The sequence below is a fragment of the Myodes glareolus genome, chromosome 18, assembly GCF_982192425.1.
Source record: "Myodes glareolus chromosome 18, mMyoGla1.1, whole genome shotgun sequence".
NCBI classification, from domain to species: Eukaryota; Metazoa; Chordata; class Mammalia; order Rodentia; family Cricetidae; genus Myodes; species Myodes glareolus.
Window position 1 is genome coordinate 11,648,354 of NC_142043.1, and position 27,163 is coordinate 11,675,516.

At 48.9% G+C, this 27,163-nt stretch overlaps 1 protein-coding gene across 14 annotated transcripts; it reads left to right on the forward strand.

The window, feature by feature from the left end:
* On the forward strand, positions 1–26,566 carry Tjap1 (tight junction associated protein 1). Of its 14 annotated transcripts, XM_085679315.2 has the most exons (13): positions 1–83; positions 612–695; positions 9,601–9,707; positions 11,326–11,455; positions 18,772–18,869; positions 20,221–20,343; positions 21,798–21,826; positions 22,634–22,795; positions 22,976–23,042; positions 23,279–23,308; positions 24,012–24,119; positions 24,196–24,279; positions 24,885–26,566. In XM_085679315.2, exons 6-13 carry the CDS (start codon positions 20,245–20,247, stop codon positions 25,968–25,970), a joined length of 1,665 nt encoding a protein of 554 aa, XP_085535441.2. In that variant the 5' UTR covers positions 1–83; positions 612–695; positions 9,601–9,707; positions 11,326–11,455; positions 18,772–18,869; positions 20,221–20,244; the 3' UTR covers positions 25,971–26,566. The 14 variants fall into 14 exon arrangements, with proteins under 14 accessions (XP_085535441.2, XP_085535440.2, XP_085535448.2 ...); XM_085679314.2 differs by lacking the exon at positions 9,601–9,707; XM_085679316.2 differs by lacking the exon at positions 9,601–9,707 and having other exon boundaries at positions 83–101.
* The last annotated feature ends 597 nt before the right edge of the window (positions 26,567–27,163 follow it).

Here is a 27,163-nt window from a genome sequence, read left to right on the forward strand (position 1 = left end):
TGACGCGCGGCGCCTAGTGCGTGGGGATTCCCGCGGCCCTGGTCCCTACCCGGCCTGCCCCGCGGCAAGATGGCTGCCTGAAGGTTCGGCCCCGGCGGAAAGTTTGTTGTGGGATTTTTGAGTAGTCGAACTGAAAGGCGAGAGTTGGGGAGGATTGCGGAACCCTAGCATGGAATAGGGATGGAGGGAGGGACCAGCTCCGAGGTGGAGGATGAAGGAGGGTTGGAGGCGAATAGAAAAAAAAACAACAAACAGCGGTGGGGGCGGAGGGGAGGGGTCCTGTAATCCTGTGGCAGCCTGAGGGGAGGAGATGGGGCGGGGGCGGGGGAGCCAGAAATAGGTGTGGTTCGAATTCTAGAGAAGCAAACACTCCTGAGTTGAAAAAGAATTACTTCGTAGAGAGTAAAGAAATCTGGAGTCTGGGGCAGAGGCCTGGCTGCCTCAGGCCAGTGGGAGGGGAAAGGGCTCGTGTAGTTGTCAGGAGGATTGGGAGAGAGAGCTGGAGTTTGCAGGGCGGTCCTAAGGAGCGGACCGAAGCCAGTTAGATGACCCTCTTTCAGGCTGAGCTCAGTCTTTCCATAGCTCCTGTAGCAACATCTACCCCTTTTCAGCTGAAGACCCAGGGTTTGGAAGGAATCACACTGCCCGCCTGGAAAGAAGAGGTAGCGACTTGCCCCAGCCCAACCCCAGAGCGGGTAAGATGGTCTCCAAAGACAGGTTTCTGAGTGGTATTCTCCCTGGGAGAGGATCCATGGGCTTGGAGAGTCAGTTCATACGAGAAGATTGCTCTTCTAGAGTGATTGGCTGTTGACTGTGATCCTTAAGTTGGTGGTTTGGTAGATTGCTGGCTATCTTTTGGGAGTTGATAGAGAATTTAGTTTTGCCTTCGTCTGTATAAGCAACCCTGGGCAAGTAGAGATTAAACTAAAATGTTATTGTTATTATTATTATTATCATCAGAGATAGGGTCTCCCTGTGTAGCCTGCCTGGCCTGGAACTCACTCTGGAGACCAGGCTAGAAGTATTCTAACCCGTTCCTATCACAAAGCAGTTTCCTACTTGTGTGCCATCTCCTCTTCCCTTTCCCCCTCCCGTCAGTGTGATGTTCTGCCTGGAGGTAGACCTACTGATGGAGCACATTTCTCGTGGGCTTCACTGGCATTGAGGTCTTTTCTATGGGTGACTCCAGAATGTCCCAAAAGCTGCATGTCTGTCTTTTCATTTTTCTTTTGGTAAGAAAAGTTCCTTGGGTGTGGCCTTGGGGAACTGCCCCAGGTGAGAGAAAGACAGGATGGGAATAGGAAGAAACCCGGATGAGCTTACATGGTAAGGGGTCAGTGTAACTTGGGTAAAGTTTAGATCACTCTGTATCCTTGATAGAGTGTTACTGTGCAGTTGGACCAGTGAGATAACAGCAGGAAAACTAAGAAGCTTGCACTTGTCTGTTAGCTTTCTCTCCATCCATCAAATCACATTTAAAAAGAAAAGGCAATCCCTTCAGCTGCTCAGAGGAAGCGTGGCCTTCCACATAGCGAGCCTGCTATTGGAGAGGAAGGACTGTAGGCAGAGTATCCTCCTCACTGATGTTGCTGTCCTAAGTAGACACAGAGCTAGGAGGAGGCTTTTTGCAGTTGGTTGTTGTTAGTGGGTTTTTTGTTTGTTTGTTTTTGTTTTTGAGTCACTGTTGAGCCTTGAATGGCTTGGAACTCTTTACTAGACCAGACTGGCCTTGAACTCATAGACGTGCAGTCTCTGCCTCTGGAGTGCTGAGATTAATGATGTGGAACACTATGCCTGTCTTAAATGATTAATTTAAATATTTATTTTAATTAAAATATTTATTTCTATTTTATGTTTACGAGATTTTTACCTGCATATATGTTTGTATACCACTTGTGTGCCCAGTACCTTTGGAGGCCAGAAGAGAGTGTCAGATCCCTTCGAAATGGAGTTACAGATGGTTAATTGTAAGACACCATGTAGATGCCCACATCTTCTAGAAGAACAGCCAGTCCCTTAACTGCTAAGTCATTTTTCCAGTTCCTATTTGTTTACTTTCTATGGGTTTGTGTGTGCCTGAGTGTATATGTATGTGCACTATGTGTGTGCAGGAGCTCTCAGAGGTCAGAAGGGGGCTTCAGATCCCCTGGATTTACAGGCAGATATGAACTGCCATATGGGTGCTGGGAATTGAACCTGGGTCTTCTACAAGAGCAGTACACACTCTGAACTTCAGAGCCATCCCTCCATCCTAGCCCTCAGTTGGGTTTTTGAAGATAGTCTCATTCTGGTCCAGTCTGGCCTGGAGCCCACTGTGTACTCAGGCTGGTCTTGAACTTGTGGTGGCTCTTTTCCTGACTTGTCTCCCTCCCAGTTACTGGGATTATCGACATGAATGACTATCAAGTGTGGACTTTTGTTGTTGTTTTGTTTTGTTTTTTTGTTTTTTCTTTTTTGAGGGAATTTGCTAATACTGCCTAGGCTAGACTTAGACTTCTGGGCTCACGTATCCTTCCACCTCAGTCTCAAGTCCCTGAGTGTATAGAAGTGTAACTCTGTGCCCAGTAGGATCAAGTTTCTTATTGAAGTCTATTTTGGGACCTGCATCTGTGACGATTGAACCGGAAGGTCTACCTTGATCTAGAAACTCACCAATCATATCTTGTTTATTGTACATACACTCCTACCCCCAACAGTTCACTCCAGCTGGAGCTCCTTAAATCAGCATCACCAGTCTGACTTCAGTGTTTCCAGCTCCTAAAGATCTCAGGAGATTTACTTCGTTGTATATTTGTTTCTAGAAGTTTGGGAACCTTTTTCTTTCCCTGAAGAGAACTTGTGTTTGTGAGTTCTTGGAAATTGTAATCAGCTAGAACTGGGGGGTACCCACATATAGTAGCACACACCTGCAACCCTAGCCCTCAGAAGGCTGAGGAAAGGATTGGTAGTTTGAGCCAGTGTTGTCTACATAGACCCTGTTTCCAAGAAAAGAAGAGAGAGGGGTGGGGGAGGGGGACAAGCAGTGTGTTGAGCAGCTAAAAGAGTTGAAACTTCTATACACTAGTAACTTTAGCATTTGAGAAGCGAGGCAGGAGGATCAGGAGTTCAGGATCGTTCTCAAGTTACATAATATATTTGAGGCTGACCTGGGCCACATGGAACATGTTTCAAAAAGCAAAACAAAAGAACAAAAACTGACACACAGAGCCAGATTGCTAGTTAGATCCTGACTGTAGCTATTTGGCCTTTCTTAATTGCATAGTTCTATGCACCTCAGTTTCTCATTGCTCAGTGGGAGCACCTGTCTCACCGGGTCGTTGTAAAAGTTCATATATTAATGTGCTTCGATTCTATCTGCTACTTGATAAGTATTGTTATGTCCATCAGATCTCAGTACTGCTTTATGCCTCGTGACTGACCCTGTGATCTCTGCAGGATTTGTACTGGTGGGGCTGTTAGCCCGATGCTACAAAAATGAAGTGCAGCCTTTTGATAATGGACTGTCTAAGCTGTGTACAGTGATGTTAAGATGCTGTGAGGTGGGCCGCGGTGGGCACACCTTTAATCCCAGCACTCGCTTGGGAGACAGAAGCAGGGGGATCTGAGTTTGAGGCCCGCTTGGTCTACAGAGCGAGTTCCAGGACAGCCAGGACTACACAGAGAAACCCTGTCTCAAAAAAAAACCTTAGAAAAAATAAAGATGCTATGAGACTGGAAGTTTTGTGTTTGCTGTTGAGCAGAAAATGACAGTGAAGATTCTCCGTGTTTGATACTGTCGGGAATACTTTGCATGCACTAGCTGCTTTTTTTGGTAACAACTGTATGATGAAGACAACATTCTTCGTTTATGCAAAGTACCCCAGTTAGTAAGGGGCAGAGCCCTATAGGTGTGAACTCAGGATGTCCCACTTCAGCAATTTAATGAACTGGTTTGCTGTTTAAATTTAATTTTTTTGTTTGTTTGTTTTGATTTTTCGAGGCAGGGTTTCTCTGTGTAACCCTGACTGTCCTGGAACTCACTCTGTAGACCAGACTGGCCTCAGACTCACAGAAATCCTCCTGCCTCTGCTTTCCGAGTGCTGGGATTGAAGGTGTGCTCCACCACCACTCAGCAAATTTAATTAATTTTTTAAAGTAATTATTTTTGGACTAGGCATAGTAGTATATACCTTTATTCCTTGTACTCAAAAGGCAGAGGCAGTTGGATCTCTGAATTTGAAGCCAGTCTGGACTACTTAGCAAGTTCCAGACCAGCTAAGGCTACATAGTGAGATTGTGATTAAAAAAAAAAAAGTTATCATTATTACTGTTTTAAAAAATATATTTATTTTTAATTGTGTGTATGTTTGTTTCTATGTGTGTTTGTATGTATAGATATGAGTATGTGTGTGTGACTGCAGGTGCCCTTGGAAGGTAGAGGTGTAAGATCCCCCAGAATTAGTTACACATGCTTGTGAACCACCTGATATGGGTGCTGGGAATTGAACTCAGGTCCTCTAGAAGAGCAGTACATGTTCTTAACTGCCGAGAGCCCTCCAGCCTCCTCTCCACCCAAATATCTGTATTCATATGAAGTTACCTTTTTCTGTGGCCCAGCTAGTCACAGCCTCTGGACACCTCATTGTTATGTGGTCTGGAACCTTGGGCTTCACACATGCTGGACATGTATCCTACTGCTGAACCAAACCATAACACCTGGCCTTTTAAAATGGTCCTCTTGCCTCAACTTCCAGAGTGGTGGCCCTGCAGGTGTGCCAGGCGTGCAGTTAACTTTTAAATATACCAGCAGTGATCTGTATCTCTTGCTTGTTTGACTGCCTTCCAGTTCATGTTTGTTTGTATTGTTGGTTAGATATATACCCATGGGAAACATATTTTGGCTATTTAGAAGTCTTTTCTGGAACCCAGTACTTCATCTCAGCTCTCTGTTTACTCTTAGAAATAATACATAAGGCAGAGACTGTGCTGAGGAAGCCTGCTGTGCCATGTTAGTCAGACCTGTTCTCTCCTTTCAGGACTCAATTTGGTGACTACCCATAGCGAAATGACGGGATTCATTCTGCCTCGGGCATGGTAGTGCCCCTGGCCAGAGACAGACATGAGGATGGCCTTGGGAGGCCAGGCTAGCCAGGGCTATGTGTCAATATCTATTTACGAAACGGCACAGTACCCAAAGCATGCTCTAAAGAGGGATCTGTTCCTTTGTGTTAATAGAGATGTAAAAACTAAGGTTGCCATTTGATTTTGATCACTAACATGAGGAGATAAAATAGGCACAGTATTAAATCCATAGTCTGTATATAATCACCCTTTTAAACATAACAGCCTCCGCAGAGGGAAAGCTAGGTGGCATTTTAAATAGCTCTTCCTCCTGCGTGTTCTGAAGATGGAAAACAGATGCTCCTGTCCTGAAGCTGTGCTGCCTGCTTGCTGCAGGCCCTGGTGCAAGCTGTGAGGAGTCTGTTCCCGGGCAGCTGTGGCCCTCAGCTTGAGGGCAGGGACTGGTTTCTGGTTTGACTAACTGGCTCTTTTCTGAGTCACATCCTGTCTATTTAACATAGCCTCAGGGCCATCTTTTTCTTCAGTAAGCGACTCTCCACCCTGCCAATAGGCGCGTGCCTGGTATATAACTGGTTTTTAGGGGACTTGGAGGCTCAGGTCTCTGGATTTTCCCCAAGACATCTAGCCTGGCCCCATAATGAACTTTTCTATCTGTTGTGACACCTGGAAGTCTTGTTCCCGTCCTCCATTGTCTTAGAAGCCACACATCCCAGGGTAACATACTTTGCCTTGGTTTAATTTGTGCAGGAGACAAACATGCTGCAACTCGTTCTCTTAATAGAGTAGTACCACCTTTGTATTGTAGTAGAAGTCAGCGGATTTGCTGCATTCAGGTCATCTTAGCCAGTCAGTCCTCCTGCCTTACCATCGTGTAAGTCAGTTTTCTCTGGAAATGCCCATATTTAAATATTACATTCAAATCTCTTCCCTTTATTGCCATCTTAGCAGATTTGAAGAACCCTCTGATGAATTGAAACTTTTTGTGTCTCACCTAGCTAGGCTTTCGTTTTTTAAAGATTTTTTTTTTTTTTTGAGACAGGGTTTTTCTGTGTAGTCCTGGCACTTGCTCTGTAGACCAATGCTGTGGAATAACCCTTCTGTATACTGTGAATATGTATTACTTTCATTGGTTAGTAAAGAAGCTGATTAGCCTATAGCAAGGCAGGATAAAGTTAGGTGGGACAATCAAATTGAGGATACTGGGATGAAGAAGGGTGGAGGCAGGGCAGTCTTGGGAGATACCAGCCAGCCACCTAACAAACAGGACGTGCAAAGAATGAAGTAACGACTCATGAGCCACATGGAAAAGTATAAAAAAAAGTGGGTTAATTTAAGTGCAAGAGTTAGATAGTGACAAGCCTGAGCTGTCAGCCGAGTGTTTATAATTCATATTCAGTCTCTGAACTGGTTATTTGGAACTGGGTGGTTGGGACAAGAAAAGGATAAGAAAGGACAGGAAATCACCGTTTACAGATCAGGCTGGCCTTAAACTCAGAGATCTGCCTTTGCTTCCTGAGTACTGGGATTAAGGTGTGTGCCACCACTTTCTGGTTAATGAGGTTTTTTTTTCTTTTTTTAAATTATGTGTATGTGTGGTTATTGGTTATATGCACTTGAGTGTGGATACCCACAGAGACCAGAAGAGGGAATCATTCTTTATTTATGCTTTGTTTTTTTGTTTTGTTTTATTTGTTTGTTTGAGGCAAAGTCTTCTCTGCAGTATTTTCTTGCTTGAAACTCTCAGAAGAGATCTGCCTGTCCTGCCCCCTACATATTGGTATTGAGAACCCTTGCCATGACACCTAGGAGATCAGTTTCTTTTCTTTTCTTTTTTTTTTTTTTGAAATAGGGTTTCTCTCTGTAGCCCTGTCTGTCCTCTGCCTCCTGAGTGGTGGGATTAAAGGTGTGCACTACCACTGCATGGCTGGAGATCAGTTTCTTTCAGCCATCTAGACTTAGCTCAGTTTTCTAGCTTCTGGACTTTTGGACACATAGATGCTATTGCCTACATTCCTGGACCCCTCTCTTTGTTCTCTTCAACCTTCCTTTTTGTCCTTCAGATCTTGTTTTAAATGCCCTTTCTGTAGGACTCTGCCTCTCTGTAATCCCTTTCTTCTGTGCTGGATTCTAGTGCTGTGTTTGCACATTTTGTTTTGTCTGACTCTTACAGGGTCATAGGTGTCCTGAGAACAATCACTTGTCTTATTTACTGTTGTATTTCCAGCACATGGAGGACGGATGAAGGACAGTAGTCATTCTCTCCCTGCTTCAGCCTGCCATGTTGCTGTTAAAGTGTTTTCCTATTAAAGACTCTGCCCTAACAAGGATGATGATGAACCTATAATCTAAGCACTCAGGTACCAAGGCAGGTTTTTGAGTTCTAGAACAGCCTGATCCCATGATTCTGTCTCCAAAACAAAACAAACCCAACCTTTAGAAATATTGGAATTCTCCCTTATTTAACTTAAAGTTTATCCTTTTTAGCTTGGCATGAAAAAAAAATCATCTTGCATTCTGGCCCTGGCCCAAGCATAACTCTTGTCCTGGTTTGTTTACTTCTCTCTCTCTCTCTCTTTGAACAAGGTTTCTCAGTGAAACAGTCTTGGCTGTCCTGGAACTCACTCTGTAGACCAGACTGTCTTCAAAGTCACAGAGATCCGCCTGCCTCTGCCTCTTGAGGGTTGGGATTAAAGGTGTGAGCCACCACCACTCAGCAAAGCTAAGTTAAAGACAGTGAGATTGGGGCTGGAGAGATGGCTCAGAGGTTAAGAGCACTGCCTGCTCTTCCAAAGGTTCTGAGTTCAATTCCCAGCAACCACATGGTGGCTCACAACCATCTGTAATGAGGTCTGGTGCCCTCTTCTGGCCTTCAGGCATACATGCAGACAGAATATTGTATACATAATAATAAAAAAAAGACAGTGAGATCATAGCACATAGCATGGTGCTTGGTATATGAAAGACAGTCCTTAAATATTTGCTGGATCTCAGTTTTGAGACTCTATGGATAAGGACTTCCATGAATGTTTTTAGGTAGGGAGTAGAATGGAGAGTGTCTCCTTTCTGATGAAGCAGTAATGAAGACTCCAGCATGAGAAGGGAGTACCATCAAAGAACAGCTGTGAAAATTAGATTGCAGGGCTGCTTCCAGCTCTTGAGCAGCAGAGACTCTTGACAGACTGCAGTATGTCTGTCAGTTTCCCTAGTCCTGGGGAGGTTGGTAGTGACTTCCCGTGTGTGACCAGTGGATGGTGGATTGTCATCACTAGAGAGAAGGTCGCATACCATGAATGGCTGGATGGATTGTGTCTTAGTCATGTTCACTATGTTGTGATGAAACTCCATGACCAAAGCAACTTGGGGAGAACATGGTTTCTTTGGCTTATTCTTCCACATGACTGTTCATCATCAAAGAAGTCAGGAGAGGAACTCACACAGGACAGAAACCTAGAGACAGGAGCTGATGCAGGGGCTACAAAGGAGTACTTCTCACTGTTCCTCTCCATGGCTTGCTCATCTTGCTTTCTTACAGAACCCAGAATAACTAGCCCACCACTTACAATAGCCTTGACTCTCCCCCATCAATCACTAATTAAGAAAATGCCCTACAGGCTTGCCTACAGCTCAGTCTTATATTGACATTTTCTTATATTGAGGCCTCCTCTTCTCTGATGACTCTAGCTTATGTCAAGTTGACAAACCAGTCAGCACAGAGTGCTTTGGGACCCATGTTCCCAAGTGTCTTAGGAACTGAAAAATGTTGGGAAACCACAGGAAATTATGCAGGCATTGAGTAAGCCAGATTTCTGGGCCTTTGTTGTGGTCTTAGACCTTTGGTCTTGTGCCACGGGCTCACCGCTGATGCTCTTCCCAATGGGCTGGTGGCTGAGTCACCATCTGTTCTTTGTGTTGGTCTCTCTACTGTAGATGATGGGAATAGTCTTTAAGGTACTAGTTCTCAACAAATGCCAAAGGAATTTGTTTCTAGAAGTTAGGATCTCTTAAACTATGTGTCCTCCAGCCGGAATCTGCAGTCAGATGAGGAGGGGCTCCCACTTCTCTGAAGAGCAGTTTCGTTTGGCTACAAATCTCAGTGGGAGCTAGTTGCTTGTCTTGGTGTTCTCAAAGCATGTGCCACACTGAGTCACTGTTAACCTGTGTCCTCTCTACTAGAGGGAAAATCTGAGTCTGAAGCTACTTAGGAGCAAGGTTCTTACCCAAAGCAAACATTAAGTCCTGTGAGAAAGTGCTGAGCAACTCTGGTTGCTGTCACCCAGGCCATCCTTCCTGCACAGGTTAAAGCAGAAGAAATCGCTCTGGTAAGACCTTTCCAGTTCTTAGGACTTTCTTTTTTTCCCAGATAAAGTCTCATTCTGCAGCCCAGGCTAGATTGGATCTCACTATTTTTTGACTTCTTTTGAGACAGATTTAGCTCAGACTGGCCTCCAACTTTGAGTCCTCCTTTGGTAGCCTCTACACTGGGATTTTGGGCATCCACCATCACTCCCAGTATTTTACTTTTTTCTTTATTTGAGACAGGGTTTTTCTCTGTAGCCCTGGCTGTCCTGGAATTCACTATGTAGACCTGGCTGGCTTTGACCTTTCAGAAACTCGGCCGCCTTCCCCTCCTGAGTGCCAGGGTTCAGGTATGTGCCACTCTACCACACTCCACCACACCTGCTGTTCTACCTCTGGACAACAGAGCAGATCTAGCTATTGTCTTGAGTTATTGATGGTGAGGGTTCTGAAGACCGCCTGTCAGTGGCCAGACTTTCTTCTTTTTTTCCTAGGAAAAAGTTCAGGGCCTTTAGGAAGAGTTAGTGATTGTCTATAGATGAGTGATCCTCAACTTTTGAATCAAGACCCCTTTAGGGGCCAAACAACTCTTTCACAGGGGTCACCTAAAACCTTCGGAAAGCACTGATATTTACGTTATGATTCATAACAGTAACAAAATTACAGTTATGACGCAAGCAATGAAAATAATGTTATGGCTGGAGGTCACCACAGCGTGAGGAACTGTATTGAAGGGTCCCAGTGCTAGGAAGGTACGAACCACTGTTCTAGGCCACTGTCTTTTCTCCAGGCAGATATTGGCTCTTTTAAGCTTGGGGACAGTAGGCAGACCAATATGGGGATCTCAGTGAGCGGCAGTTTGGGACTCTGTTGGCTCTTGTTTTTTTCTGGTGCCATACTGTGTAGTAAATCCAGAGTCTTGCAATGTTAACTACTGAACCATAGCCTCAGCGCCCCCCCTTTTTTTGCAACATTAAGTAAGTATTCTGCTGCTCAGCCATATCCTCAGCCCCCCCTTTATTTATTTATTTATTTTGTTATTTTGAAGCAGAGTCTAATTGTCCAGGCTGGTTTTGAACTTGTCATTCTCCTGCTTCAGTGTTCTGTGCAGCTGGACTGACTGCCAGACTCTCATGTGAGGGCATGGAGATGGTACTTCCCATTTTGCTGGTCACTACTCTGCCTGCCGGGCTCCTCAGGTGGGGTTGAGGACCTTTCTGCTCTTTCCCTGATGCGTTGGAAGTGAACTTCCTGTCCTGCTGCCCCAGGGGACACACGTTGTCAGATTCCACTGTCTTGATTGGTACTGACTTCCAAGTTTCTATGTTGGAATATATCCCCTCCCCTGAAGGCTTTGGGAAGGTGTGGTGCTTCTTCGTGTCTTACTAGAGACTAGGAGTCTGAGAGGGTGGAAGAGCCCCTGTTTGAGGCTGGGGGGCCTTGCTTTGCTTTCATCTGCCCTTTCTGGGGTCCTCTGAGGGTTCCCTTGGGAAACCATCTGTCTGGCCTTATAGAAACTGTGAAGTGGCAATGTGCCACCTTTTCCTGACTGGTCCAGCTCTGAGCTAGGTCGTACACTGCTCCATTGTACTGTGTGTTCTGATGCAGCTCTTGTCACACACAGCCTTTGACCCCCCCTCCCCCCAGCTAGTCTCTTACAGTTCTTTCAGAGCTCGTGGGAGGTACTGGAATACACTCTGTTGGCATAGGCCTAGATGGGTGGTAACTGCAGCTGTGGGAGGGTTTGTTCTTACGAGCCCTGGTGCAGCCTGGCAGCAGTGTTTGGGAACTAGGGAGACAGCTGCCTTCCATAATAACTGCCTTTTCTTTACCAACCAGAGAGCCTTGTTGTATGGGTCAGTAAGCTGGACTTACCGTTGGCAAAGTTGGAGGTGCTTTCCCGAACAGAGGAGTAGAGTGTACCCCTGAGGGGTCCTGCGCTTGTTCTTCTGTGCTCTTTCTTTGCAGCTCCAGAGTTGGGCTGCTCACACACACAGCCATCTGTTTATATGGAGTGCCTGGAGGGCGTCTACCATGAGTCTGTTGCTAACACCACTAACCAGGAGAACTGGCTGGCTGGGCAGAAGACACTAACCCTGCGAGTCTGACCTTGACTAGCTAACCTGCCCTGGGATGCCACCAGCAGTGTGCATTCTCCTGCATTCTCTGCCTGGCTGGCTGCCTCTTTCCCTCAGTCTTGCTCCCTCTGCTTTCTGAGTTCCTTCCTTTCCTCTTTTCCATGATGTGGGCAGGATACACCTCCTTTGTCTTAGGTACTTTTCTGTTGCTGTGTGAAAACACATGGCCAGGGCAACCTAGAAAAGAAGGCATTTATTTGGCTCACAGTTTCAGAGGGTTAGAGTCCACGATGAAAGATGCAAGACAGCTGAGTGCTCCTGTCTTGATCCACAACCTTGAGACAGAGAGGGAGAGAGAGAAACAGACACAGAGACAGACACTAGGAATGGTGGGAGTCATTTGAACCACAAAGCCAATCCTTCACAAACGGTTCACCAGCTGGGGACTACGTATTTAAATGTGTGAATCTAAGAGGGCTGATCTCACTTGAACCAACACATCCTTCATGGCCAGAAGAGAGGCAGCCTGCTACAGGAGTCCTTTGCCTCTCGCCCTCTTCCGTGCTGGACACCTCAGTCTCCCACAAAACAAATTGATTGGTGTTTCCATTCTTTTCTGTGCTTTTAGCAACAAGGAGTTGAAGACTTCCTCAGTTTCTACGCTGTTCCTACTTTTCTGCTTCAGAGACAGGTAGAGGCAGGGTAGGAATAGATATACCTTCCGGACCCCTTTAGTTTCCCTCCCTTTGTCAAGAGGGTGCAAGTGGGGGCTGGAGAGATGGCTCAGTAGTTAAGAGCGCTGACTGCTCTTCCAGAGGTTGTGAGCCACCACGTGGTTGCTGGGAATTGAACTTGGGACTGTAGGAAGAGCTGGCAGTGCTCTTAACCACTGAGCCATCTCTCCAGCCTATTCGAGAGGACCCAGGTTCAGTTTCCAGCACCACATGGCAACTTACATTTATTTGTAACTCCAGGACCCAACACCCTCACACAGACATACATAGAGGCAAAACACCAATGCACAGAAAATAAAAATAAATTTGAAAAAAAAAGAAGGTGGAAGTGGATGGTTCCACTATTATTCTCAGAATAGGAAGTTAGGTTATCTTCTTCACTTTTGGCTTTTTGTTTTGTCAAGACAGGATTTCTCTGTGTAGCTCTGGCTATCCTGGAACTCACTCTGTTGACCAGACTGGCCTCAAACTCACAGGGATCTGCTTGCCTCTGCCTCCTGAGTGCTAGGATTAATGGTGTGCACCACCACTGCCTGACTAGATTCTCTTCTTGGTTGGGAGATTGAGGTTTACCTTGGCTTGGCTCTGGAGACTTCTTGGTAAGAGAGTGAAGCAAACTAATTGCCAGATTCAGGAATCTGTGCAGTGATGTAGTTTCCACTGGCCACTGTTGCTCTGGGAAGTGGAGTTTGGTCTCTTACCTGTTTCCACTCAAGAGTGCCAGGTGGACTTTAGCCGAGAACTAGGAGGGTGCCTCAGTGACATGGGGCAGGTCCTGGCCTTTGCTGGGAGGTTGGTGAGTGTTATCTGGCATGGAGACGCTGCTACCCTAGTCCTTTCCTCCGTACTTGGAACAGAGAAGGAACATCTGACAATCCCAAGAAGATCCATTACCTTATTCTACCTGGTGTCCAGCAAGGACCTCTTTACATAAGCTGTGTCTCCAGGTGAGGCTGTCCTGGAGCCTTGAGACTCCAGGCAGTTCCTGTTCCCGTTGACTGAAGGGAGAAGGCAGGGACCTGACTACAGCGTGGGAAGGGCATATATGTGGGGCATGGCTGCTTCCAGGCTCCCTAAGTAACTTAGTAGGGAGTTAGCAAGCCGCAGGGGGTTCGGGCTTGGCTCTGAGCAGAAAAGCCAAAAGGAAGGCTGGCCAGGGCTGCGACTTTCCTTTTTTCTTTCTTAGGAGAGCACATAGAGTCTAATGTCAAATACAGGCCACGGACTTGGACGCTTTGGCACTGCTTTTGTCGGGAAGGTTTGGTTTGCTTGGATCGCCATCTTCTTTTCTCCTTTGTTCCTGTCAAGTGTTTGCTGGGTGAGAGTCCAAGTGGATAGACAAGGTGTTTGTTCAGGTGGGAACCCGGTGAGTTCTCACAGGTTACCAGTACTGTTACTGAGGCTTCATGATTACTGTGGTTAGAAGGATTCTCTCCCTGTTGGGCCTTGAGAGCCCTGCCATTGTATTCAGCTTAGTGTAGGCAGGGGGCCAGGTGAAAACTACAGGCGGCTTATCCCAAGGGTGAGGTTGTACTTGTCCAGAGGCATGTATTGGAGGGGCAGCAGGACTGGTCTGGGCACAGACTGGCGTTTTCTACCCTAGTCATCAGCCCAGAGCAGCATCTTTGCCCAGACCCCACCCTGTGAGCTGCTGGCTGCCTGCCTGCCACGCGCCCAGGATTGCTGAGGGCTTTGCTCATGTACCTCAGAAACAGCTGCATGCCGGAAACTGGGGACGGAGGCAGATGACAGGGGCTGGGGTGCAGTGGGAAAGGCCAAGTCCAGCTTTGTTAGGGTCAGCATTGTACTAAGGCCTTCTCTCTTCACAGCGGGCAGAGGGGAGGGCTGCAGTGGAGAGGTGGCGATTTTAATAAGCACTTCTCATGGCTACATTGCTGGGTCATGTGGCCATAGGGTTGACCCTTTCAACATGGAGTTTTGTGTTTGGGGGATTTCGATGGAGGTGGAGCCTGGATTTCAGAGGCTCAGACCATCTAGGTTTGTATGGCAAGCATGCTGCCTACTCCTGTGATGTGCAGCTTCCCCAGGTGGCAGAGGTCAGAAACTCGGTATCCAAGGCATGTGACTCAGGAAAGCTACGGCAATACCTTGTTTCCTGTGTGATCAGGATGCTGTGATTTAAACTGATGGGGTCTTTCAGAAGGGCTGGTGTTGGTTTTATTACCTATTTATATTCTGCTAGGTTCCCGGGAAATTAAGGCTCTATACATAGCTCAGCTGTCTTCTGAGTAGGACTGAATTTCCTTTTGTTTAGAAAGCAGTAGTGGTTACTAACTTCTCTTGGAAGTATTACGAAGAAAAACTTTAAAGATTCTTATAGTGTGGGCCTCACCCTGATTTAAAAGGTTGGGTTCATTGACCCGTCAAGGTCCCCAGTAACTTGGTTCATTTGTAGCTGTGAGCATACTTAGCTGTAAGTTTCACAGTAATCTGAGACCAGGTAAATGACGTCCTTTCTTAAAGGAGGTGCTGGGGGGTAGTAGGGAGATTGCCTAATTGGGTTGGATGCTGATCAGGGTCAGCGAACTTGTTCACACTGATAGTACGGAATCTGAGGAGCTGAAGGGACTTTATGGTAGAAGACTGACAAGAAAAAACAAAGAGCAACATCCATTTTGGGCTCAGTCCTATACCCTCTTCTGTACCAGTGATGGTGTGGGGATGGTGACTTCTGAGTCCTTTATAGGCAGAAAATGGAATGCAGACCTCAGTAGAATGGCAGGAGGGAATAGGAGGGCATTCCAGACTCTTGGGCTTCTGTTTGCTATGGTCCACTGGAGACATTTGCTGAAAGAAGAACAAGAATAGTAGTTTGGGTGAGTTGGATCTGAAGAGGTTTCTCTTCTGCCATCTATCTCCAGGAGCAGCGATCTCCAGCATCAGTGGAAGATGGCCGTACCCCCACAAAGGGGGACAGATATGAGTTCCATCTCCAGGCTGGAGTGCTGCCTTGTTCTTATCTGTCTTCCCTCTGCCCAGCTGCTCAATGGTTTGCAATGCAGGTCCTCTGTACGTGCCTGCCGAGTCCCATTTCTAATGAAAGTAGACTTTGTTCTCTGAAGGCAGCTAATCGTGCCCCATGGGCTGTAATCAGGGAGAAGGTATTTAATACAGGGCAGGTGGCAACAGGCGGCCGCATTGACTGGCAGATTGCAACATAGCAATTAGCGAGCTATCACTCTCCTCCCCAGCAGATATGAGGTAGTCTTTCCTCTGAACCGACTTCGGGTAGTGAAGAATGAATGCTATGTAGCAGAGGAAAGAGACAGTAATGTTAGCTAGGGTGAGGTGGGGGTGGTGAGGAGAGCCCCTGGTCAGCCAGGGGTTCCACCTGGGCACAGCCCTTTTAATACATGCTGGTAGCCCCCATCCTGAGTCACCCGACCCAGGACTACTCCTAAGGCCCGGGTAGTTGGGAGCGCAGTTCTTCCCTTTTCAAGTCTTTCTCCAAAAGAGTCAGCCTGGCAGCCAGAAGCCACGAGGCCCCACAGGCCAACCTTGTAGTGGTTTGCTCATGGTGGCCCAGGGGACCTTCTCTTCTTAACACAGGTCTGGAAAACCTTTAGGTAAAGGAGTTGTGGAGGCTGTAGCTGGTGCCTGAGACTTCCTGGTGAAACTGCTTTGATGTCTTCTAACTTACCTTTTTGTCCTCTCCAGTTTGGGGCTCCCAAACCCAGCTGTTCTTCATGCTTCCCTGGGCTGTTCTCTAGTCCAGGACAGTGGGCTGCCAGGCCTGTTGTCTGTTCAGTGCTGTCCCTTACAGGTTGGATCTAGGGCACTTAGTAGATTTGAGAATTGAAACAAAGGCCCAGGTGTCCCAACATGCCCTGGTATTTATGGACAGAGGGCAGGGAGTGGCACAGATCTGCCTTGGGGAGTAGGGTTGGGGAACCCGGAAGGTTCTCTGGTACTTCGTCTCTACTTCCTAGTAGGAGTATTTCCCTCCATGATACAGACCTGTTGAAGGGGTCTGATAGAGAAGTAACCTTTGACCCCCACCTCCATCCTTAGAGTCCCTATCTGCATTTACTATCTCTGTCCTTGTCACACCCAATCATCCCCCAACTCAGCAAACCAGATTGCCTCTAACCTCAGAGGAGATCCTGGCAGGGCAAGGCAGGGCAAGCTAGAGGATGTGGTGCCTCCGTGACGGAGCTCTGCCCACAGATAGAATTACCAAGTGCCTGAATGTGCCCTGCCTGCCCACCGTTCTCATAAGTGCCCTGGTGCCTAGAAGAGAATGTGAGCCTTGGCAGGAATTGGGGCAGGAAAGTAAAGAAGAGGCTCAGGTTGGAGGAAAAAGCACGCAGAGCCTGCAGAGTGAAGGGTTTGTTAACCCCCTGCAGTGTGAGAGGGCGGGAGGAAGGAAGGCCACAGAGAGCTGGCTTGTAGAAGAGAAGGGAGAAGGCAGTGGCTAGCTCCTGGGAGCCTTCCCATCATTATCTAGAAACTGTCTCTTCTTTAGTTCATGGCTCTGGTCCTACCTTGTTTTCCAGGCATGCACACCCACTCATACATACCGTTGAGTGTTAGGGCCTGGGTACCTGACTGGTTTAGGACTTTTCTAGGCCCTGGGTACCTGACTGGTTTAGGACCTTTCAGGGCCCTCTGGAGGACAGCCACAGAGGACTTGTGGTTTCTCTTGTTTGTTTCCCCTTACCCCAGGAATGTGGTGTCCTTTCTGGCCCTCCCAGATTCCTGTGTGGGGAGTCAGCCTGACAGCGTGCTGCTTGTACCCTGTGGGGACACGTTCTGCCTCCTGTCAAAGGGGCGGAGGCTGGTGGCTCGTGCTTCTGCTACTACACCAAGCTTTCCTCCAAACCCAGGCCAGGGACCTTATAGAAGAGGGAGACTACTCCTGCTTCTCCGCCCTCCTTTGCCCCCACCCTGATGCCCCAGGCCCTGCTGGAATGTGACAGGAGTCATGGCCAGGGCATGTCCCAACAGTAGGAACACGCTTTAGCCCGTAAGGCCTCCTTCAGCCCCCAGCTCTGTTTGGGTTGATGGGGGTGGGAAGAGATTGTTTTTTTATGCTCAGAAAGCCACCTAGGGTTACTATTTCCTCTGATCAGTGTGGTGCCTGCTGCCCCCATGCTGCCACCCGGTTTATTACAGGTGCTTCTCAGAATCCCAAGAAGCTGAGGGCAAGTGTATAGGTGTAGAACAGGCTTTCAGTTGGGAAACATGTTACCCAGGCACTTCAGTGTGCTAGAGCAGCCCTGGTCCTGGAAACGGGTCTCGGCTCCCCACACTTGGGTTTACATTTTTTTTCTTTCTTTTTTTTTCTTTTATATTTTCTTATGAGACAGGTTTCTCTGTAGCTTTGGAGCCTGTCCGACAGGAACTAGCTCTTATAGACTAGGCTGGCCTAGAACTCAGAGATCCTCCTGCCTCTGCCTCCCGAGTGCTGGGATTAAAGGCGTGCACCACCACCGCCCAACTGGGTTTATATTTTTTTATTACATTTATTTTGAGTGTATGTGCATAGGCACATGCTTGCTGTAGTGCACATGTGGAGGTCAGTTCTCTCCTTCATGTGAGTCCCAGAAATCAAGCTTGGGTCATCATTGAGCCATCCTACCAGTCCCACAGTGTTTCCTATACAAGCATACCAGCAGTTTCCGGACTCAGCTCTATTGACCTTTTGCTTTGCCAGCTCTTTGTTACGGCAGCTGTCCTGTGCATGGTACTGTGCGTGGTAGGATGATTCATCAGTGAATGTCCTGGCCTTGACTTACTTCTTCCTCTGCAGATTTTGAAAACTAAAATGTTTCCAAGACATTTGCCAGTTGTTTCTAAGAGAAGCAGGGACAAACTCATCCCGATTGAGTACCATTGCTCCCAATTACTGAGTTTTGGGTGTTCTTTCTTGGACCTATCTTTTCTCATTACTAAGCTTATTGACCACCATTGTACACAGAAATGGTCTCTGGGCTTCTTGTACAACTGTTGCTAGGGGCAGTCTCCAGCACCATCGCCATCTTGCTCCTCTTGAGTTCTTGGTAGTCTCATTTGCAATCTGTGTTCCCCAAATGTCCTAGCTGTTTATAAACTCTGAGAAGCCTGGGAGATGAGCAGGACAAATAGGAGGTAGGAATAAGAATGGTACAAGATGCCGGCAGTGGTGGCGCACACCTGTAATGCCAGCACGTGGGAGGCAGAGGTTGGCGAATCTCTTGAGTTCAAGGCCAGCCTGGTCTACAGAGAGAGTTCCAGGACAGCCAGAGGTATTGCACAGATAAAACCTGTTTTAAAAAAAACCAGACAGACAGACAAACAAGCCAGACAGGCAAAAAAGAATAGTAGCAGAACTATTCCAGAATGGGGCACGTGGTAAGTTGAGACAGTGAACGCATGCGTGTAGACCACAGGTGTTGTCTGGACAAAGGCAGGTACTCGTTATTTCAGTCATTTCTTTTTTGAGTTGGCTTCACTATATAAGGCATGCCACTATCAGACTAATCCTCTGCCTCCACTGTGGTTCTCTATGCTTGCTGCTTTCTCAGAGCCTTCCAGGTCGCATACTGGGCAGGCAGGCGACTGACACCTGGTGTCCACTTTCTTCCCTTCTCTGGTTTCAGGAGCTCTTGGCTAGAGGAAGTGGAGGGGCTGTGGGATGTGGAGAGCCGAAAGCTAACTCCAGGACAGCAGAACAGAGAGAGCTGCCAACGGACAGACGGTATGTGCTGATGAGGCCCGGGTCCTCTACTTGTTCTCTTCTGGGAGTCTGGCAGGTGAGGTGCCAGATAGGTGCTCTCTGTTAGTAGGCGCTAGTAAGAAAAAGAATGTGTCAACACTTTGTTGACAGTGTCCAGAGTGCTCTCAGCGTGGAGACACTCATCTTGGAGCCTGAGCTGGGTTTTGAAAGGTTTGTTCAAAAGTCATGGAAGATAAACCTGTATTTAACACTCCCTACGTACTGGGCACTGTTTTTGTTTAAACAGCTTCCCTGTGGAGCCCAGGCTGGCATTAAATTTAGGATCCTTTTGCCGTTGCCTTCCCCAGTACATAAAATTACAAATGTATCACTAGCTGTGTCTCCACTGAAGCAGCGTTTCAGTGTGTAGGTCTGACTGGCCTGAAACCCACCATGTAGAGACTAGGCCTCATGCTCACAGAGGTCCACTTGTCTCTGCCTTCTGAGTGCTTTGATAAAAAGCGTGGGCCACTATACAGCCCCATCTGGCACTGTTCTTTTTGATTTTTTGTGGATGTCCTGGAACTTACTCTGTAGACCAGGCTAGCCTTGAACTCAGAGATCATCTGCCTCTACCTCCCAATTTCTGGAATTAAAGGCCTGTGCCACCACTGCCTGGCTCAGACACTGTTGGGTTTTTTTGTTTGTTTTGGTTTGGTTTGTTTGTTTGTTTGTTTTGAGACCGGTTTCCATGTAGCTTTGAAGCTTGTAAACCAGGCTGGCCCTGAACTCACAGAGATCCATCAGGCACTGTTCTTACAGACTGCTACAGTCTTCACAGTAGCCCTATGAAACTGGTGCTGCTTTTAGCCTCAGTTTAGAGTTAGGGAGAATTTGATGCTTTTGAAGCTCTCTGTGGCCACACAAGTGTGGACTGTTCCTGAGGTTCTCACCCCACTCTTGGAGCAAGGCCTGCTTATCCTGGGGCCTGCCTTTCCCTCCTATCTCTTCTCCATTGGTGTCCAGCATTCCTCTGATCAGTCCAAAGTTCAGTCCTTCTAATGACTCAGCTGTGGCACAGGCCCGCCTGCCTTGTGTGGTGCTGTCTGCAAACATCCTCTGATTTGCTTCTTAAAATTATCAGTCCACGGGCTGCTTACAGTTTGTTTTCCATTCATTTATTTTTGTGTCAGCATCGTGTGCATGTGCCGCAGTAGCAGCTGTAGAGGCCAGGGCTAGCTTGGAGTTGGCTCTTTTTCCATCATGTGGGTTCTGAGCACAGAAGTCAGGTTGTCAGGAGAAGTGAGTGCCTTTACCCACGGAGCCATCTCGGGCCCTTAAAAGCCTCTTACCCACATCTTTGAGCCCGTGTCTTCCTGGCTTCTCTTGGTAGGTAGACAAGCCTGCACCTTCCAGAATGACCAGTGCTGCCCCTGCTAAGAAACCTTACCGGAAGGCACCTCCAGAGCATCGAGAGCTGCGCCTGGAAGTCCCTATGTCCCAGCTTGAGCAAGAGGTCAGCAAGACTGGTATCTGGCCCTGGCTGGCAGAAGCCAACTGTCAACTGGCTTCTCAGGCCTGAGATGCTTGTTGTGTGTTAACGCGAGAGATTTGCATTGCTGGCAGGGCTGTGGCACTGCTGGTGGGGCTATCTGTACGTGTTTGTGTTCCAGGGAGCCTTAGTCTTTGAGCTCAGCAGAATTGGTCCCACATACTGCAGTTCATGTAACAGCCGGCCTATGTCCAGGCCCTGGCCATGGGAAGCTGAACCCATGGCCTCTGTAGTGGAGGAAAGTTATTCGGCCTTGACTCCATAGGGAGCCTAAGGAGGTGGTGCTCAAGCTTCTTCCTGCTAACTGTTCTCCACTGTCACTCGGAAGTCCAGCCCTTCCCACAGCTATCTTGATAACTTTGTATTTTCTTCCAGGAACCATGTTAGGTTTGCCCATAGGAGGTCTGTGGTCAGCTGCCAGACCCTCCAGTTTGGCTCTCTTCCCTCATTCTACTGAGCGTGGGTGGTTTTCTCAGTTTCTTGTTAGCCTTCCTACCACCCCACAGTGCACAGAGTACAGTCTCAGATGCTGAGCATCAGCTGTGTCATGGCTTCCTATGGATGGTCTGGGGAGAAAATGCTATGATTTGTTCATTGTAGTTCAGGGAGCATCAGGTAAAACTTGCAGTTTTTATGCATTTTTCTTGGTGCTGTATGTATATAAATGAGGGAACCACGATTAGGTGAGGGAACAGCCACCAGTGTATCGCTGCGCAGGTCAGATCCCGTCATCAGGCTAGAGCCCATCTGCCTCCCTGGCTTACTCATGGCCTGCAGCACTAAAGTGTCCCTTCTGCGTAGCGTGGGCCTGCTCTGCTTGACTGGGCTCTAGCACTTGGGTCATGATCGTTGTGGGCCCTTAGGAAAGTTGGGGCAGGGGTTTCAAAGCAAGACACAACATGGTTTGTTGATAGAGGCTTACACAGATGGTAACAGTAAGATCAGGAGTTGATAGTGAGTTAGAGTTCAGCCTAGGCTCTATGAGAACCTACAAACTCAGCAGCCAAAGCCTCATAGCATTTTGCTCCCCAGAGGCTCTTCAGACATTCAGTGTTTCCACCTCAGCCTCCAAGGTCCTTATTCTGTCCATCTTCCTCTGTAGGGGATGCCATGTTTGGGAGGAGCTTGGTGGACACCTGAGAGGTGCTTTTAGGGAGAGATGGCATGGATACCCGGTCCTCTTTGAAGATGGTTTTAGGACTAAGGGTAGATGTTGGAAGAGGTTCTCCAATTTTCTGATTGGCACAGGAGAGGGCACGGTAAACTCGTCCAGACATTACTGGGTTTCAGCCATCGCTCGAGGGCCCTCGCTCTCTTCTGTGACACAGCCCTTTTCAGGCCTGTGTGAAGTGCGAGCCAGCCAGGAGCCCAGTAGCTGCAGCTGAGCCTCACTCAGGCGTTTTCTCTTTTCTGTCCAGGAGGCCCTGACTGACGCAGAGAGGATGAAGTGAGTACTGGCTGCCTGTCACTGTGCTGTGCACTGTGCCCCTTTTCACTCCCTGTGTAGACTATTGGTACTACCAAGTTCTTCCTCGCATCTGGTCTTCTGACATTCCAACTTCTGACTTTGTGGCACCCACAACAACGTTGTGACCTGCAGTTGTTCATGTTGAAGAACTATAAATTTGAATTGCAAAACAAACAAAAATTGCAGAAAAAAATATTAGTTTTATGTAAGTTTGTTATTTTTGTGTTGGACAGCTCATGCTTAGCAGAGGTAAAAATGGGGTGGGGTGTTTTAGGTGTTCTCCCTGGGAAAAGGGTTTTCCTTCATCTGTGGGCTGAGGACCTGCCCTTGCCCAGCTCCTGGCTCTAGAGAGTGACCCACCTGTGCCAGCTACCTCTTAAGGCCCTTCCTGTCAGCATTGAGGCCCCCTGGAGAATGACTGTGTTGGCCTGAATTCCCAAGAGATTAATAATGGAAAAGCCTGATTGTGAAGTGGGGGAACTGGAGCTGCAAGGCTTGGTGGCCTACTGGCTTGGGTGGTAACTTGAGGCAGGTTGAGAGCTGTGACCTTTTGTTCTGACCTAGTATTCTTCTGTATTGGGTGGGGCACTCTGCTTCCACCCCATCCCATCTTCAACCTAGACCTTTCTTGAAGCCAGAAGGCTATATCTAAAGAGTCTCCCTAGCTAGTCTGAAGCTAAAGGGACCCAACCCACCTGCCTGTCGTCTCCTTTCCCAGTCCTGTCTGGTGCTCTAGGGTTAGCTGTCTCTGATGGCTCCCTGTCCGTCTCCCCAACCCCACCCCAGACTTTTGCAGCAGGAAAATGAAGAGCTTCGCCGGCGCTTGGCCTCGGCCACCAGACGCACCGAGGCCTTGGAGCGGGAGCTGGAAATAGGGCAAGACTGCCTGGAACTGGAGTTAGGCCAGAGCCGCGAGGAACTGGACAAGTTTAAAGACAAGTTCCGCAGGTGTGGGAATAAGGGCCAGATACCTCCCCATTCATGGGAGGTTAGCTGGATAAGCCTCAGATCCCACCTGATTTTATTTAGAAACCCAGGGACTGTCCCAGATCCCCATGTAGAGTAGGGTTTGTAGGGCCTGAAGAACAGGATCTTGATCAAGGCTTTCTGCCTTGTATCCTTCTGTAGGCTGCAGAACAGTTACACAGCTTCCCAGCGGACTAACCAGGAGCTGGAGGACAAGCTGCAGACACTGGTACTGTGCTGGGAAGGGCAGTTTGACTGGCACTGTGCTACAGCATAGCAGTGGGCCAGGACTTGCCATGGGGGGGTGCCATTCACCATGGGGCTTGGGGGGGCAGGGCAGGGCAGTGTTGGGGAGGGGACTGCAGTGTGCTCTGTCAGTGGGACTGTCTTAATGCTCACACTGTTTCTCTTCTCTCTTCGTCTCCCCCTCACGCTGCCACCGCTGCTGCTGCATTCTCCTCTCAGGCCTCTCTTAGCCACAGCTGGATTTTTGCAGTTGCGTCTGAGTTTGTGTGTTCTTCCCCTGGTCCTGGCCTCCTTGGTCCATATCAGGGATTGTGGGGCCCTGGCTGTTTTCCCTCTGCCCCTTGAGCACATCCATTCTTCTTCATCACTGTGAGGCCCAGTTAGTATTCAGTGCTACCCTGGGCTAACTGGGGTTCTGCTCATTGCTCTGGAAGAGGTACTGGCTGATAGCAACCCTCAGAGCTTTCCCAGCTTCCCAGCTGAGTGGCAGCAAGCCTGGGTCGTAGGGATACACTAAGGGAACTGAAGACGAGAAATCTACTTGAGCCTGTAGTTCCTCTGCCCAGCCAGCTAATCTCATAGGCGCCCCACTCCTAGCTTATCGTGGAAACAGCTGTTCACACAGGCTTTACTCCCTGGCTGAAGTTACTGTCTCTGAGACGCCAGTGCCTTGCCTGGTGCCTAGTGTCACTTAAGCTCCCTCAAAGGATGGGTAGTTTCTTAGACTGCCTCTGTCCTGGGTTCCCGTGGCATCAGGTCCTTCTCAGAACCCCCTCTCGTAAGCAGCCTGCAGAGCAGGAGAAAGGCCAAGTCTCCTCCTGTCTGTCACCGTCTGTCTGCTCTGTCTGCCTTGGCTGCCCTAGCGCCTGTGGCCTTGTGTCTGGACTGGAGGTGGTAGATGGGGCGGGCTGGCTGGAGTCTGGGCTGCCTTTACCACAAGTCTGTGCTTCAGATCAAGAAGGCTGAGATGGATAGAAAGACGCTGGACTGGGAGATTGTGGAGCTGACTAACAAGCTACTGGATGCCAAGAACACCATCAATAAGCTGGAAGAGCTCAATGTATGTACCCATCCTCAGCGCGACTGCATCCTGTCCCCTTGGGTGGCTTGGGCTCTAAGCAAGTCTGTGTCTGCAGGAACGATACCGGCTGGACTGCAATTTGGCTGTGCAGCTTCTCAAGTGCAACAAATCCCACTTCCGGAACCACAAGTTTGCTGATGTGAGTGACACACACCTGCTAGCATCAGTCCTGCCTTTAGGACTCTGATTCCCCTTCCTTTTGCCCTGGGTTGCACTTGAAGCTGTTTAACCCTATCATGGTCCTGGGCACCGCTGAGGCCCGTTACTAGTGTTGGAGCTGCTCTGTTAGTATTTCTGTGAGGTGCTCTTTGAGTCTGAGGAGCCTGTGAAGGAAGAAGGGGTGGCCAGAGCTAAAGCCCATCTGATCCCACCCCTCTCAGGGGCAGAGCCTCTGCCTCCAAGCCTCCAGCCCAATGCCTCGCTGGCCTGCAGAACTGGAGGTGTTCGCAGGTCTGTAGAGGGTACAGCTCTTCAAGTCTGATTTTGGTGAAGCTGCCTGAGACAGGGACTAGATGTTGCAGTGTTCGCAGGTCTTAGCAGTAGAGCTCATTAACTTTATGTTAAATACCATACCAACTTTTTTTCCTCTGTGAAGTGAGGTTGTGTAGAAGTTTAAAAGCTGAGTGCACAGGATTAGCCAGGATATGGTGGCTGTTGTTGACCCTGACACGTGGCTGTTGTTGCCATGGGTCAGGCTCTCTGCAGCAGGGCTCATTCCTGTCTCTCCCCCTCCTCTTATTCCAGCTGCCCTGTGAGCTGCAGGACATGGTTAGAAAACATCTGCGGAGTGGCCAAGAGGCTGCCAGCCCCAGCCCTTCTTCCAGCCTGGCCGCAGGGGCTGTGGTGCCTACCTCAGTCATTGCCCGGGTCTTGGAGAAACCGGAGTCTCTCCTGCTCAATTCAGCCCAGTCAGGCAGTGCTGGACGCCCATTGGCTGAGGATGTATTTGTGCATGTGGACATGAGTGGGGATGCTCCAGGTGATTCAGCCAGCTTTCCAGCCCCTGGCAGTCGCTCTCCACAACCCAATGGGGAATGCTGCTCTGTGAGCAGTGCAGGAGGCTCCCCACAGGAGGAGATGCCCCTGCCGGCCTTTGAGAAGTTGAGTCCCTACCCTACCCCATCTCCGCCACACCCATTGTATCCTGGGCGGAAGGTAATAGAGTTTTCTGAGGATAAGATTCGGATTCCACGCAACAGCCCCCTTCCCAACTGTACTTACGCCACTCGACAGGCCATCTCTCTGAGCCTGGTGGAGGAGGGGAGTGAGCGGGTCCACCGCAGCCCAGTGCCTAGCAGTCCTGCCTCAGCCCAAGGCTCACCCCATCACCAGCCTAGTCCAGCCCCCTCAGCACTCAGTGCCCCAGCCAGCTCTGCCAGCTCTGAAGAGGATCTGCTGGCCAGCTGGCAGCGTGCATTTGTGGACCGCACCCCGCCTCCTGCCGCTGTGGCCCAGCGCACAGCCTTTGGACGCGATGCACTCCCTGAACTACAGCTTCATTTCTCCCCGAGCCACTCTGAGGACCCACAAGCCTCCCCACACAACGAGAGTGGACTTTTGCTACCAACACAGCCTGACTCTGCCTTTCCCAGGGAAGAGGAAGAGGAAGTACTAAACCTGCCTATCAGCCCCGAGGAAGAGCGCCAGAGCCTGTTGCTTGGTAATGAGGGCACGGGGGAAGGACCTAGTACTTCCCACATTGATGGCAGGGCCTGGTCACTCCCCAGTTCCAGCCGCCCCCAGCGCAGCCCCAAGAGAATGGGAGTACACCACTTGCACCGCAAGGACAGCCTAACACAGGCTCAGGAACAGGGCACCCTGCTCAGCTAAGCCCACTTGCCTTCCTGCCACCACCCCTCAGGGCTGCAGACGCCTTCTGAACCCTTTCCTCAGACCTGGGTAGCTGTGTCCTGTGTGAGTGAGGCCCACACCAAGTCTTGCACCTGCGTCAGCACTGACTGGTACCAGCTTGCCTCCTGAGTTTTTCCTTTCCTCTTGGAGTGCTTGTTCTCCAAAGGTAGTGAGAGCCCTAAGCTCTTCCCTCCATTTAGTCGGCCCAGGTGTTTCCATGGGGAAGCGCCCAGCTTGCCAGTGTTCATTTTCCATTCCTCTTTCGTATCCAAGAGCTTTGGTTGTTAGGGGAGGGTATCGCTGATGCTACTGGCCTCTGATTACTCTTCCCTCTGCATGAGCTGCTCTTAGGCGTGGCCCAGCTGGCCCTAGGGACAAGGGTGGACTCACTCAGGGCTCCCCTCCACTGTTCCCACCATCCCTTCCAGAGAGAGGGTGGGACTTTAGGGGCCTCAAGCTAGGCTCCAGGTGAGGCCTGGCCCCCTCTTAACCTTGGCTCTAGACTGTTACTCTGAGATTTGGAAAATTTTCACATTAATGATTTTTAAAATCAAATAAAACTTATTTTACAGGTATGGCTTAATTTGTCTTAATGACTTTCTCCTTCCTACTATAATCCCCATTCTTATTTTTTATTTTTGAGTGGCATCTCATGTAGACCAGACTGGGCTAGAATTCACAGAACCCTCTGCCCTCTGCCTCCAGTGCTGGGATTAGTGGTGTGACCTACCATGCCTAGCTAACATTTTTTGAGTGTTTGTGTGTGTGCATGCATGTGCGCAGATGTGCATGCAGGTGCCCACGGAGACCAGAGGTTTGGTACTCTGGAACTGAAGTCAAGTGTTAACTGCTGAACACTTGTCCAACATTTAAGCATTTCTAATCCAACTTCTAGTCTTTGCCAGAGACTCCCCTTTAGCCTATTCTACCTGGCTTCCCTTGGCCAAGGCATGAGGAGGAGGTGTCAGATAACAGCCGGGGCTAATATTAAGCTTTCCTGTACAAGGAGGACAAAATTCAGCCCAGTTTCTCGCTCAGGCGTCTGAACTCCCAGGACCCCTAGGTCCTAGACCTAGGCTGACCTACAGTCTGAGCTGTAGGGTGATATCCCCCCCAGCACTGATTAGTGGTACTGACAGTCCCTCCCACTGGTCATCCCCCAGTGACTACAG